General features: G+C 34.5%; 1 protein-coding gene across 2 annotated transcripts in view; it reads left to right on the top strand.

The window, feature by feature from the left end:
* The window catches only part of LOC113231518 (clavesin-1), a 41,508-nt gene extending 26,637 nt beyond the window's left edge, over nucleotides 1–14,871 (top strand). Inside the window, exons 4-6 of one of the 2 annotated variants that reach the window (XM_026465850.1) lie at nucleotides 465–607; nucleotides 12,189–12,350; nucleotides 12,668–14,871. In XM_026465850.1, the coding sequence (XP_026321635.1) occupies nucleotides 465–607; nucleotides 12,189–12,350; nucleotides 12,668–12,853 (491 nt within the window). In that variant the 3' untranslated portion in view covers nucleotides 12,854–14,871. The remainder of the gene's footprint in view (nucleotides 1–464; nucleotides 608–12,188; nucleotides 12,351–12,667) is intronic. The other variant, XM_026465845.1, reaches the window with a different exon arrangement.
* The last annotated feature ends 767 nt before the right edge of the window (nucleotides 14,872–15,638 follow it).

Genomic DNA, 15,638 nt, shown 5'->3' with positions numbered 1-15,638 from the left:
AATGCTGTACTTGCACACCTTCCTGGAAAATAGGAAGGGTGCTGTACGTGCATATCCATTTGGAAAATGAGGAGGGATCTGTACGCACACCCGGAATCGCTCACCTAAGCACTGACTAGCTATTGAGCACCGGATGAAGTCCGTGACAACGGTCTGTGACAACCCTATCCACGGGTTGCTTTGGGGTCAGGACTATATAAGTCAGGACGTTATAAGGTCCCTGTGCGGGCTTACTTGCACAGGTTATAGTGGCCTTCCAGTATAATCAAGAGGTTGAATCAAAACTTAAGTAGAAAGATATGGGCCTGCTGCTAATTCTTATACACACACAATACAACTTCCATACAACCTGTTTTTTACAAAACAAAATGATGAATTATAAATATAATATTTCCTTATAATGCGTTAATAAAAACCAGTTTCTATCATTTCCAGTACCATAAATTTTGTTTGTCTGTTTACAGGGACCTGGGACCCGAAGAAAGTGACTGCGGACTCCCTCTTCCGCCTTTTCTACCTTATTCACGTGGCTGCCATGCTAGAGCCAGAGTCGCAGGTGCGCGGCACTGTCGTCCTCATGGACTTCCACAACATGGGATGGGCACAAGTCAGTATATTCTACAGTTAAACACATATAAATAAACAAATCCAAACAATTTTCGCTCTATGATTGTTACCAGAGTAATTATAAGGGTGTGACGATATTGACGTCATTAATCGTCATTCCACCTTTATGATCAGCTACAAATTTTGAATCGTTCTCGAATTCCTTTCCCTTCACCATTCTTACGTTATTCTATTGTTATAGCCTTTTCTTTTCTGTATTTTCATTTGCTAACGCTAGGCTACAAGAGGCACTACGCAGAACCTTGATAATATTTGCTATGTTAAATGGTTTGGAATCTCTTTTCATTAGAGAGTTTCTGCGTTTTACTAGAGCTAAATTAGTACATTCAATCACTTTATCTGATATATATAAATAATTTTAACGGTTACAAATTCAAGGTAGCAAATTGCTAGGTAGTAATCTCTTGCAGGTTGAAGTAGATCATACCAAGAATGATGATGATTCTTGAGTTTATTTTTTTTTACCTAACGTTCCTTTTTTTGTCTAAGTTTTCACCACGTTTCCAGGTTCATAATCATCGGGTGCGTTATCGGTAAAATATACTTTTATTCGTAAATAAATATAAGTTTGTTGTTAATTCAAGCCAAAACATCTCCATACCTCCAATGAAAACTACGTCAACTTCATTTTTTGGACATTTTCTATTATTTTTGTAAACTGCCACATTTATTTACTAATATTATGTTCCCGGAATTTTGTGAAAAAAGCAACAAAAAAAAAATTCAAAAAAAGCAATAAACTAATTAGAAACAAAATAAAAACAGAACAGGTCCAAAAATTCAGTTGGCGTAGTGATCATTGAAGGTATCTTGTGGATTACCAGCTCTATAACCGTAATCCCACTTAAATTAGCACACGATTATAATTAGTCCCAGTTACCACGAGGTTAATGCACGTATTATATATATAAAATTAGTCATAATTTTGACACAAGATAACACCCAAAGATATGACTCAAAAAATAATTCAATCCCCAATAACTTAGGGCATGCATAATTTACTTCTTGCAAACTAATATCGCAGATTATAAGGATTTGACTACGCGTTATTTCTCTTTAGATAAAAGATTTTATTATATCGAATAGGATGTAGATTAAGTTCACTAATCTGATATTAAATTCTGTGACGAAATTTAATGTCGTTACAATCAGTATGCACGATAAGCGAAAACATATTGGCGAAAAATATTGCGCATTTCGTAGATCATAGCGAGCTCTTTCCGTAAATTGTGTTGTTATACTTTATTGACCTCTACGACAATTGTTATAGAGTTCATTGCTGCTTGCGCAGGTGGCGCGTTGGCACGTTGACTGTCGATTATTTGCATCGAGAAAGCAACACCGGCTAGGCAGTGACCTAGTCGGAATATGAAATAGTATTATTTTATATTCGAGGTTTTTGTCCTCTGTTTATACGCAGTGGTTTATTTTTTTAAATATGCTGATGTTATTGCATAAAAAGTTTTGGACTGGTATCTAAAATTTAATATATGAAACAATACATGTAACGTTTAGTCTTCCTTGTGTTTTTCTCGCCACCAAACAGTTCTTTGCTTTGGTGTGATTCATTGTTTGTAAAACTATATATTTCATACTGTTTACTTTGAAAACGTAACTGTCGTTGCTTCTTTGTATATTATAAATAAATCTAAAATTGATAATTTTTGAATAAATAAAGAAAAGTTGCAGTGCAGATTAGTACGAAACTTGTAGGTAGGCAAAATATTGTACTTTTAATATTGTAGATGCATTACACGTGGTTGTAATTTGGTCATGAGCAATCAGCAATTCGACTCGTATCACTTTCACTATGCGTGCGCACCGAATTGTTCAGCGCATTGACACTCCAAGTGACAAATGGCCTGTCATCCAATGTCTTCACTCTACTTTGTACGACTGTCTACTTTGTTCACTATGTAATGCAATCAGTAAATAAGTTATTTATAACTTTAGATAAGTCGATTGTTGCTTGCCACGTATTTGTAAATTTTCTATTACATCATACTATATTTTTAGATTAACTTTAATAAAGTCAGAAAAGTTCAACGTTATTTGGTTAAATATGTCGTTGACGTTACAACGCCAACTAGTGTGGATGGAGGAAGCACCCACCACACTTATTAACGTAGAAGTGACTTGAGCCTTTAAGGTAACACTCCACTCCATGTAAAGAGAGCGAAAAGACGGTGCGCGTTTCGCTCGGACACACAACTCCTTTTTTGTTCTTATTACCTACAAGAACACGTGTCGATCTACAAAAAATACTATATCGATCGTCTGCTTCTTACACATTTACTCGATTTTGTATGATCACGTTTTTTTTATGATACCAAGTGCCGGGACGAACAATTTATGGCCCTGGTAGTAAGCGACCAGTTCACAATAACTTAAAATCACAAAGAGCCGAGGGGCTTTGCCACAACACCTGTTACCCTGAAACATAAGTTGACAAGTCCCATGTGCTTGTAATTTCACCAGTACCCTTACCTTTCAAAACCGAAACGCAGTAATTCGCCTACATTACTGCTTGGGGGCAGAAATAGGTAAAGTGGCAGTACTTTCCTGGACCAACTGTTTCAAGGAGCTCTATTGCTACTAAAATACGATATCGATCGTCTGTTTCTTACACGTTTACTCGATTTTATGTGATCAATGTTGTTCGGCAAAAAAACGATGTGTCTGTTGCTTGCAAATTTACTCGTTTTGTTTGATCATACGCAGTAGAGCTCCTTGTGGAAGAGTTCATTCAGGGTAGTGCTGCCACCTTACCTGTTTCTGCCGCCAAGCAGTAATGTCAGCATTACTGTGTACCGGTTTTGAAGAGTAAGGGTGCTGGTAAAATTACAGGCACATGAGACGTGTCAACTTATGTCTCAGGGTGACGGGCGCAATGGTAGTGCCCCTCAGATCTTTGCATTTCAAAGCTCTGAGTGGCACTGTAACTGTTAAGGTCAGGCTTACCATCAGGCGCACGATTTGTTCGTCCCGTCACTTGATGTTATAAAAAAAAATACGCGTCGATCGAGCACATCTGTAGGAACCTTTAGTGCGATTCCGTGTCAATATGTCTGGTGAAGACTGGCGACTGTAGGCGGAAGTTTCGTATTCTAACAGTCCAATACTCGGTCACTTTCGTTGCTCTGCTGTTAATGGGATATTAACAAGTGAGCTATAATTATTAATCACGTGTGTTTTGTACGAAATGACAACAATAATACAACTATCATGATATTGTTTTCTTACACAGTCAATGTTTTGCGAATTCACATCCCAGTACTCGGCTTGCACGTTCCAAAATAAATACTATTGTGCCTTTGAAAATATTTTCATTATGAGTATCACGTAGGTTGAAAACTTTAACTTACTGAATCATCCGGAATCTACTTATACGTAATGTATTTGGACAAAGTGTTTGTTTAGGTATAGTCACACAACCAGCAGAGATGTTTAACACCAACAGATTAAGTAAAATAACAAAGAATGTCCTTTTAACCCCTTCTATGTTGACTTCAACAAGTTACGAAATCTTTTTTTAAGTAATTAGTAGGTATATAGTAATACCTACTGTGAACAGGATCTTCGATAACGGAGCATTTGTAATTAGCATTATCGCCGCTAGATATTGTTACTAAGTCTGTTGGCTTTGTAATTATTAAATTAGTACTCCTTTAACAATCTTTAATATTTTTTTGACAAGAGTGGCATTAGTTTATTATTGTCATAAATATTTTCAAACGTATTTATTTTGAATTTATAGTGGTTTATATCGTAGATAAGATTCCTAAGTCGATATTTGTAAATTGTCCGATCACTTAGTCTTGTTTTGTATGAGGAGAAAATAAAACAGTCGGAAATGGTGTTTAACGGAAATTGTTCAATTTTATGAGTACTCTCCTAAAATTTTGAATGAACTTTCTTTCGTCTTTTGACACTGTATATTTACAAGAATTTTTGGTAAATACATATCGCACCTTTCGTGTAATAAGGTCACATTTTCAAAATAACAAATTTTCAGGAGAGTCTTAAAGATTCTACGAACGAAATTAGTCGATAGCTTTTTTATGCTTAATAAGAGTTATAAAATTTCACATTACATATTTTTGTTTCAAGTAGTTAGTATTATTTTTATGACTTTTATGTGATAAAAGCACTTTGAGAGGTATGAAAAGTATTTTCGGGCGTAGCAGAATATCAGTATGTTGCTCTAATTGAGCAGCAATTACGCTGATCTACGGCCATTTTATCACCACAGCGCACGCATGCAATGCGTCAAGTACCTTTTATTGTAACGCTTTCCATATGCTTGTGTTTTTCCTTTTCTTATTTTATTTAATATTTAATATATTTTTTTAATTTTTCCTTGTGTTATAAGCAAAAATATAAATGTATAATATAAGATTTTATTTGTGCAGTGTTATTTATTTGGTACTATTGTTTTTTCTATTTTTTTTTATATATGATTCCCACATGTGTATTTTGTGACAAATACACTATTTATCTATCTAAGTATAATAAAAAAAAAACGATTTTCAGAAAAAGAATAATCTAAAAATATGTCTTGTGTGATATATCGATCATATACTTGATTTCTACAGTATTTAGCGTTTATTTACATACATACTGATGTACCTACTGTTTATGCCTTTTTTCTAGTTGGCCGATACCACAGGTTTTTATTTACTACTGGCTCACTACAGTAATTACGATAGTACATACAATAATTTATATACAGTCTTATTTAATCGACAACTAATCATGAGTGAACTCAATTTGCAAATGCAACGTGAAAATAGAAAAATAAAAATTAAAAAAACATAATAAGAAATCTAAAAAATTCTACTAAGTAATTGTAGTATGAGGAATTCCTGAGGATGTTCATCATTTGCTCATGAAGTGTGTTCGGACGGAACCTATCAGGGTGCGGTTATTTGCACAGGTTGTTTTTGGTGCATTTGATGTATTTGACGTTGGGTGGTTTCAATCCGTTTTGTCTGAGCCAACAAGCAGCGCCGCGAAGATTTTGTATATACGTTTTGTATATAGATTTTGTATAAACAATTATTGGTTAGGTAGTGCTTTATCTGTGTGTGTTACATATTCAATAATAAACAACTTCGGTTAAATTTTTGATTAGAAGCAGTAGAACTCCTCGTGAAAGAGTTGGTCCGTGCCACCTTACTTATTTTTACCGCTAAGCAGTAATGTGAGCATTACTGCGTTTCAGTTTTGAAGGGTAAGGGTGCTGGTGAAATTACAGGCACATAGGACTTGTTAACTTATGTTTCAAGGTGACAGGCACAGTGGCAGGGCCCCTCAGTTGTTTGTGATTTAAAGCTCTGAGTGGCACCACAACTGTTATGGATACGCGTGTCGTTTGCCACCAGGCATTAAAAAAATAATTATGAGGGCGGTTTGATAAATGCGTGACTCTAATGTTAAATAAAAACTTTTTTCGGAATTAATTTTCATTTCTTCATTAAAAAAAAATTAAGATAAAAAAATGAGGTCGATATATTTTTTAAGATGAGAAAACGGAATTTCGAGTATTCCGTCTCTTAATTGCGATCAGAACATGTCGATTTATGATACGAACTATTGCCGCACCTCCATTTGACTTTTTTATTTGATTTTTGGCCGATTTGCATCAAATGAGGAAGTGACAGCTGAAACAGAGGCTTGTTTTTCAGTTTCACAATAGTTATTTGTAATGCAAGGCTGCAAAGTTGTTGTTTGACGCGAGTGGTTCAAAAATAGAATCCTGAGCACGCCACGCGATTTCAAGCCACGAGACGCAAAACAACTTTGCTGCAGACCGAAACACACAACTTTTCACGTCACTATAGCGAGGAAAATGGTAGATGGAAGAAAAACAGTTGAACTATGCATAACAAATCAATTTAAATAAACAAAATTAGTTATCGTTGTCAAATTAATGTCAATAATAATAAGAATAAAATATACCAAATATTACATAAATAATGTGCGACAAGTCGCGTAGTTGAACGTGTAATTATGTTTTTTAGCCGAAAGAAAAAGTTAGGTGCACCGTCAAGTTCGAATCTCAAAAAACTTTTCCACGCTAGTGTGAATTTCTAATGAGAAAGAAATCCTTTTCGAGTAGTGACGTGAAAAATAAATTTTTATGTAGGTTGAAGACGTTGGAATATCCTGGTCAAGTGTTCAACAATAATTTAGAAAATATATATTATTAGTATTTTACTCTTACCAAATCGCTCTCGTAAATAACAAATTCTTCGCAGTACCTAATTATAGGATTATTCATCGTCCTAGAGCCAAATTCTGATTGAAGTAAAGTGACAAAGTACAAAGTAACATAAACTGTAAAAAAATTTTTTGAGCTTTATATTACGTCAACCCTAAGGTCAAACGCATACGGTAGAAAAGAGTCGGATTTGCGTCAAACCACGTAGAACTGTTTGTTGATTACAATGTTGCATACTTATTTGTTGTTTGTTACGCCTAGTTGCCAAATATTTACATTCCTTGGCATTGTGTTGCATACGAGTAAACATTAGGTATTTATTGCACAAAGAGATTCATATGTATATATTACTTGTACTTATATACGAAGTTCATGATTCAATTTTTACCCATATTTACATAAAGTCTGCTTGGAAATTTGTGAGTGCATATATATTTAGACGGACATAAATTTTATCAAACAGTAAATTGAGGCTATCTCGGCAAAATATTGTGTCACCCCATGAAATACATATAGAAGATAAATTTAAAATGAGGAATTTAAAATTAATTTAATATTAGTAATAATATATTACCAATATATATTTATTAAATATTTTTTAGACATGTAAATAGCATCCAAATATAATTAGTATCATTTAAAATAATATTGTAGAAAAAAAATTAAAAGTGCGTTACACTACTTCTGCGCTGAGAGCCTCAATTATGGAACATCGAAAAATTTAAATCATTTAATTATTAAAAAACATATACACAAAACAATTGAAAACTCTTTCTATTTTTAAAATTGGTTTGTATACATCGGAAGATTCGATTTTCAAATTGATTAGAGTTGGGAGAAGAGGAAAATCGTTAAGTCAGGGTTTCGGCTCAAGGGTCGTCACGTCCGAGGCTGTACAGTGTTCCTCATGCCAGAGGTGCGGTTTCGATTAGTCGCTGCGTGACTCCAAGATGCATGGAGCGTGTACGGTACTGAATTCGGATAAAGACATTAATTGTTGCCAAAATTAAAGGTATATTGTACTTAATATTACGTAATATATCGCGATTATTGCTTTCCCTTTCTATTCTGCCATTTACGTTAGTTCTTTAAAGAATATTAATTCATTGTAGAGCGACGAAGTAGATATAAGTTACTGAATAGGATAGAAGCATTTTCAATGTCAAAATATTATAATTTAAAATATAATTTCAAGGTATAATTATGATCGTCACTAATATGTATAAACAAGAATAATTACTCTAAAACAAAGTAGTTTAGTTAAAAAATATAAATAAATGTAAATTATTGGCGAAATATTACGACTTTAAATAAAAATAAAATTACAAACATAAAAATAATGATGGAATTCATTATCCAATAAAAGGAATTTTAGACGTTTTGCCGTTTGCAACCCTTCTTTTTGTGTATATGTTCGTAGAATTGAAGATCAACGGATTTTAATTTTCCCGCGTTTCGTACATTGCATTGGTACTGAAATTTCGTTTCGACATTTTTATGGCGGACGGCTATGGAGTGGGATTCCCTGCCTGCAGATGTGTCCCCTGAACGGTATAACTCGGGCCTTTATAGTGCGAGAGTGAATAGGCATTATTTAGGTGTACATAACCCATCGTCGAACTCATCGTCACTTTCCATAAGTGGTGTTCCATAAAAGTTGCCTCTACTAACCGTTATCTACATGCTTTGATTTCGATTATAGTACGTCTAATTTTCATATTCAAACTATTGTAAGGGTTTTACCAGTACTGTATGGATTCTCCTACGTAAATCCTGTGTCTATTAGCACAACTTTTTTGTTATAGTTTAACACATTTATCTGAGCAATATTTTAGTCAAACATCCGGCGTTTGTTGTCAAAGCCCGAAGGGAAGTTGGTTTTTCCGATAAGAACAAAGGCAAACAGTGACAATACCTTTTCGAGTCAATATTCACAGGTCCTTTAACATCATTTTTGTTCCTTGTGACTTGCGAGTAGCCCAAATGTACTACATTTTTTATACTACACTACATTATCGAATAATACATAAAATAGATATACCCAACATTGAAAAGAAAATTCAAAAGACTTTTTTAAGATTCTTATAAGTCAATTTATGGGTGCGTCCATTTGTATACCCTACGAAATTCCTCCTTGGGGTCTAGGGAAATTTTTCGGAAGTACCTAAGACATAATTTTGGTCCGATGAATATTGCTGGTAGAATCTTGTGAGGAGATTCTGTTGGCCCAGAATTAGAAGCGCAACTGGTGCGCCTGTTTGTCCCCCCCGCTAAATAAATTTAATCTGCGGCCACGTGGTCACCATCTTCTGACAGTGCCGGCGGTGCGTACTGTGTCACACAGTAAGACACTACTTGTTCGCGCTCTATACTGTTTTAATGCGCTTCTCGTATCTGCACCAAAGAGATGAGAGGATGGATGCGGCTATCATCTGCGTTTTGCTATTAATATTATCTAGTCATTGAATTTCGCAGTGCCTTGGTGATTTACTATAATACTGTGTAATTTTATGACACAAATAAGAATAAATAAATTAAATAACATGTCACGTCACCAAGATCATTCACACCTCCATTGAATACTCACGTGAAATCTTCTTTTTACATAGGTACTGGCGGTGCCCTTTTTAGATTTCACCTGTATTTATCTTAGAAGAAGTAGATTTCCTTGTGAAAGAGTTCCTCCAGGGAAGTACTGCCACCTTATCTATTTCTACCGTCAAGCAGTAATGTGAGCATTACTGCGAGTCGGTATTGACGGGTAAGTATGCTGGTAACATTACAGGCACATGGAACTTGTCAACTTATGTCTCAGGGTGACACTGACAGGCGTAGCAGCAGTATTAGATTTTTGCGATAAAAAAGACACCAGGCGCACGACTTGTTCGTCCCGTCAGTTGGTATTATTAAAAAAATCTAGTTTCCAACTTAGAAATGTTAGATGCGTCTGCAGATTCTGACATTCAACGATTGTGGGAGTACAAGTTGAGAAAGTACAAGTTTTCGTATTACATTTTAAATGTTGATGTTGCAGAACAGGTATCCGAAAGGGACAAATACTCGTATACATGTAATATAGACAAGGTGTTAGTGTGTATATAAGATTACAACAAATTATAATATTATTACATTATTGCTAGGTGTATGATTATGAATACAAAGAACAATTATTAAAGGAGCATCGTTTATAGTCGATTTAAACTGTTCGGACGATGACTTATGTCGATTGTTTCTTTAATACGAACGAGTATAACAGTATACTCGTAGTACATAATTATACGTACATAACACTTAGCACGGTAAATTGTATGGTGGTTTGTTGATTAAATCAGAAATCAGAATATTTACTAGTGTGAAACAGTTTTTTTTTTCATATAGTCATCTCTATTTATTTACTCCTATGAACAATCGTATCAGAAACTCACGGTTAGGGCGCTAAACAAAGATGGTAGGCGATTGCTCCATCGATCGACAACGGGAGCGTAGCTCCTAAAGATAGATGGTAAATATGAATAAAAAAATCGTTGTCATTATTATTATATATACCTAGAAAAAAATTATCCGATCTGGCCGGATCCGAACCGACGTCTTCTAGCAAACCGAGGCAGACGCTATGCTAACTAAGCCACGGAACGAACCAGCAGACCTTACGAATTTTTCTATGTGCTTGTTGTCGTATCTATGTACTTGGTTTTTCAACAACTTTTTTAGCCGTAGCGCCATCTGTGAGAAATCTATGAAAGTATTTCGTCTTAATAATTCGTATTAATAATTATAACAAACTAGTGGAGAACATTCATAAAAAAAATTTAATGTCATTTCAATAAAAATTTAAAAAAAGAATCTTATCAACAATTTAAAGAAATCAGTATGTCTGAGAGTCTAGAAGAATTTTACGTTTGAATCTTATTTTTTAACACGGCGTAGAGTAATCTTGTGATGTATTGTATATTGACCTATTTAAATATAAATAATGGAAAACACGATAATGACTTACAATAATTTTCTTGATAGTGGCAATGACGTTGTCGCTTATCAAAAATTTATTTAAGTAACAATAAAACAAAGCAAAGATCGAATCACATAATAAGGGTCATTGTTCTCATATATATTTGACACTTCAGTATCTACGTACACCGCGTTACGAAGCTTGACGTACACCACATTATAGAAAACAAATAAATTTTAAAATGGAGACTGCCTGGACGTAAACGATAGAACTAGTGGGAACGATTGACGTAGTACAGGACGGTACAGCGGCCCTCCCCAGTTAGCGGAATGCTTTGCGTAGTATGACTGTTCTCTCTCATGCAAATTGAATAGGGTATACTAATTCGAAAAATGATTATGCTATTAGGTGAACATCAAAATCATCGATTATGGAATGTTACACATTCGTTAGGTCGATATTATATGAGATTGTTAATTCGGTATCGGTATCATTCGATGACGGTATCATTTGTATCCTAGTGCTCTTATATGGAGTAAATAATCATTTAACCCTACACCATTTATTTTAGGCATGATATCCTATAGATCATATCCATATTCTATCATATCCTATAAAAGAGAGGCGAAAATTGGCGCTTCTAAAATATATTTTTGACTTAATAAGATTGTAGCCTGTATGTGATCTCAGCTTCTTCTCCTTGACTTCTAAGAGCCCTAATGATGTACTTGTAGAGGCTTATCATTTCTTGACATATCGGGATCTTGTTTCAAAGGCATAGTGGTGCTCGGTAGCTTCGACATTCTGAATTTCTCCGCAAAAATGTATGCGCCCAAACAATTTTCACACAACAGTCTAAATTTACCAGAGAAATGGGACATCCTCTCGTGTCAAGCATTTTGATGGGAATGACGACTGATAGAATAAACGTAAGTATAGTGAACGAAAAGAGAATTCGAGAACGATTAAAAATTTCAAAAAGAGGATGATAAAAATGTGGGATAACGACGTAGGAGGTCAGCATCGTCATAAGAGGATGTCTCATTAACTCTCCTCTATGAGTTCAAATTCCTATTTCTATCCCATCAGGCTAAGGCGGACACCATTCGACGAAGCTATAGCCTTGATCGAGTCTCTAAATACGACTAATAATAGGTACTGACGGGTTCAGGAACACAATCAAAATTTCTAACATGCCCTGGTTAATATTTGGAGACGGTCAACACCCAAAGCTCTGTGGTTCGAATTCCGCAATTTGCTTTTAGTCGATGATCGACTCAACCCTTATATTATGAGTATGACTTACATGTTTGGTTATAAGTAAGTACTGTTAATGTAAGTTGTACAAAATAAATATTTTTTTTTAATGAATACTCATTTTATTTATAGACCATGGGTTTGACACCAGCGTTCTCCAAGCGACTGTTAACCTTCATCCAGGACGCGATGCCACTCCGGCTGAAGGAGGTGCACTTTGTCAAACAGCCCATGATTTTCAACGTCGTGTGGAACATGTTCAAGCCGTTCATCCGTGAGAAGCTTAAGACCAGAGTAAGTGATTTTTATTTATGTAGTATTTAACGTTCTTTTTTAACAAATAACATTGGAAGAAAATCCGAGACGCTGGCGATGAGGAGAACGGGAAAAATACTCAATAATTTTGAACATTTATTATAAAATTTTGAAAAATATAGAATTAATTATTCGTTCGCTTACGTACGTAATTTTACGTTTGTAAGCAAATACAGAAAAAAATAAAATATTGATAAGTTAATTTTCACTCTCTGAGGACATTGCCCTATGTGTAAGTCCAAGCGCACATGCTTTGCGGAGATGTAACCATTGATTATCCTCCATGTCTATTATAGATCTTCTTCCACGGCTCCAAGATGGCATCCCTTCACAAGCACCTTGCGCCAAGCCACCTTCCTGCAGACTACGGCGGCGAGCTCCCTACTTTGGACTACTCTGGCGCCGAATGGTACCCTGTTATAAACGAAATTCTGCCTCACATACAAAACTGGAATTCCTACGGGTTCGCAAAGAAAGCGTAGAATAGCATTTAATTATTTTTATTTTTTAATATTATAAGTATTTTATTAAATACTTTAGCAAACACAAATTTTTTTTACACTGCCATTCAGTGTTATTTCGGTCATTCTCGGGCATGTTAACGTGTTATATTTTTTAATATTCGAATATAGCATCGTACTATAATGTACTTGAATACTTAAATACCTAATAAAAATTGCCACTGAAATAAGGCAGAGAGTACAAAACTGAGAATGAGTCATTACCTCTTTCCTACGTTCCGTTACTTCTTAATATTTGTAACATACCAAACGTGAATTATTTTTACAAAATGTTGTGTTTGCTAAAGTTTATTGTAAATTAGACATTTGCCATAATCGAGGTTCTGAGCAGTTGGGAGAGTTCATATTAATATTAGCAGGGTTCTTATAGTATCGCTATTGATATTGCAAGATAATTTGTAGCCTTAAAAAACGAGCTGACCTAGTGGTAGCTAATTACTGTAGCCGAATTTAGTTTGCGGGAAAAGTAAAAGCCTGAACAAACGTTACGAATTACTGAAGTTATTAAAAAATGTACGGCAATTCTGTGACTATTCTTTAGCAGCTTTACGATACTGAGTTAAAATATGTGGTAGGAATAATTAATAGAAAATTCTGTTCCTAATAATGGGTAGGACGATTTAAATAAGGAATTGACTTCTGACAATAAGTAAATTCCATATACGACTAAATATCAGTAGATATGAGTACCGGTATGTTAAAGGGTAGCTAATTGTTTTTCTTTATGTTGAGTACAATCTGAGCATGGTTTTGGTGCTACAAAAACGGGTTATTCCCGTCTGATCCCCAAAACTGATCCACCGCCAATTTTAAATTGCAACGGATCCCCTCTATATTTTGCAACTCCCAATGGATCCCCTCACTGTATTAGTAAGGTAAGTACAGACAAGAGAAAAAGAAGTTTTGAAATCAAAGTTAATAGAGTTATGTAAGTTAGTACAGTGAATGTTGTTCATTTCTAATAAACTAAATAAATAAAATACAGCACAACCCTCAAATACATTTTCTTGTTGACTGTACCACAGTACCTACCAAAAATAACCTTGTAAGTAACAGGGTATCAGGGGGGAATAAAATATTAATATGTATTCTCGATTCCCTGCATTAGGGATCCGACGGGAATAGAAAATATTTTAAAATGAAACGGATCCCCCAGGGATCGGTTTTAGGAGATCAGATGGGAATAAGCCACAAAAATGTTTATATATTTTATGGCATTATCTAGCTCTATTTAAGTAGATAATTATGTTCTTACGTTCGAATAAAGAGGTTTTGTGAGCGATAATCATGACACGTGTTTCAGCGTATATGAAAATACTTTTCTTTATATGTATTTTGTACCTAATTAAGTTCCAAAAACGTTATTTACTAGTGATGTTTTAGGTACTGTGGCTGTGAGACGTACTGTGCCAGTTGTACCATGTTCACCAAAATTAGTTAGTTTTAAATGTCATTGTATTAGTAAGTATTTAGTGGCGTAACAACACATGATCTAAGCGAATTTGTAAACTATTCTTTTGAAATAATTGTGGTCGTAGTTGTTTTATAATTATTTATATCAATAGGTAACATTAGTTGTGTGTTATCGCGTGTAAGATCCTGAGGTCTACTTGACCTGGATACTCTTCGCCACAAGCCAGTCCCGCGTTGTTTCGCCACTGTCAGTGTTTATTTAAAATTTGTGTTTAAAAACGCCTGGTAATTTTTATAAGCAACGACTTTTAGTGGCTTTAAGTTCTGCTCTTCCAACATTTTGTGTGTTGTACCAAATAAATCATTCCAAAAATAATATTTTGTACCGAATTGAATGACATTATACTGTACTTTGGAAATTAAAAATATACTACACTTGCTCAATGTTTTTGTACGATAGTATGTGACATAGCTCGGTGTTTTAAGAAATTGTTTTATTTCGACATATTATACAAGTAAAGGTCTTTGATAAATTAAATTTCGGTTTTTTATTGCCTTGTTGTGTCAAAAAAAGAGATTTTAGTAGAGTTCCTTGCGTGCAGTTTTATCCCCAGAACGGCATCTATAACTTGGGCCTTTTCAAGGCGAGAGTGAATAGACATTATTTAGATTGCTTGCTCCATCGTCGATTTCATCGTCACTTTATGTGTGTGATATGTTATCACAAAAAGACGCAAAGACTTGGATGAAGCACTAAAATTAGAAGAAGGATCAAGCCATATCCATCTATCCAAGCAATTAAGAAACAGATATAAGTATTTCTTTCCTAGAAACACTCTATTTAAATTTTATTTAGTATACAGTAGACTATACACTAAAAAGAGCAACTAGCTTTTTTTTATAGGAAATGAAACTATTTTTCCGGATTTAAATCGCGTATATTTGTTTTTTCAAACAAACCGACGTTTCGGGCCCTCTACAGGTCCCATGGTCACGGTTGACTGAGGTGGTACAGTCTTCAACCAGTTATGTCTAGTATTGATGCAAACCACCCTATTTTTACACTATAGTTACAATAGTTATTAATTAAATACCTTATTTTTAATTTTACAAAGAAAACATTCCAATTTACGCTATATTAAGTTTTACAAATTATTTTATCGAATGAATTTTTATTAAGTTCAATTTATTATTAATTATTAATAGAAATTAGAATAAACTAAAACATATTAATTAGTACTGCAGTCTTATGTCTGTTTGGGATTTTTCATTAGAGGAAATACTGGATCCCAAACTGGTGGCACGGAGAAACCATCTTCACTGTTGAAATTAG

The sequence above is a fragment of the Hyposmocoma kahamanoa genome, unplaced genomic scaffold (genome assembly GCF_003589595.1).
Source record: "Hyposmocoma kahamanoa isolate Upper Pololo Valley unplaced genomic scaffold, ASM358959v1 102, whole genome shotgun sequence".
Classification (NCBI taxonomy): domain Eukaryota; kingdom Metazoa; phylum Arthropoda; class Insecta; order Lepidoptera; family Cosmopterigidae; genus Hyposmocoma; species Hyposmocoma kahamanoa.
This window is presented reverse-complemented; position numbering and strand designations above follow the sequence as displayed.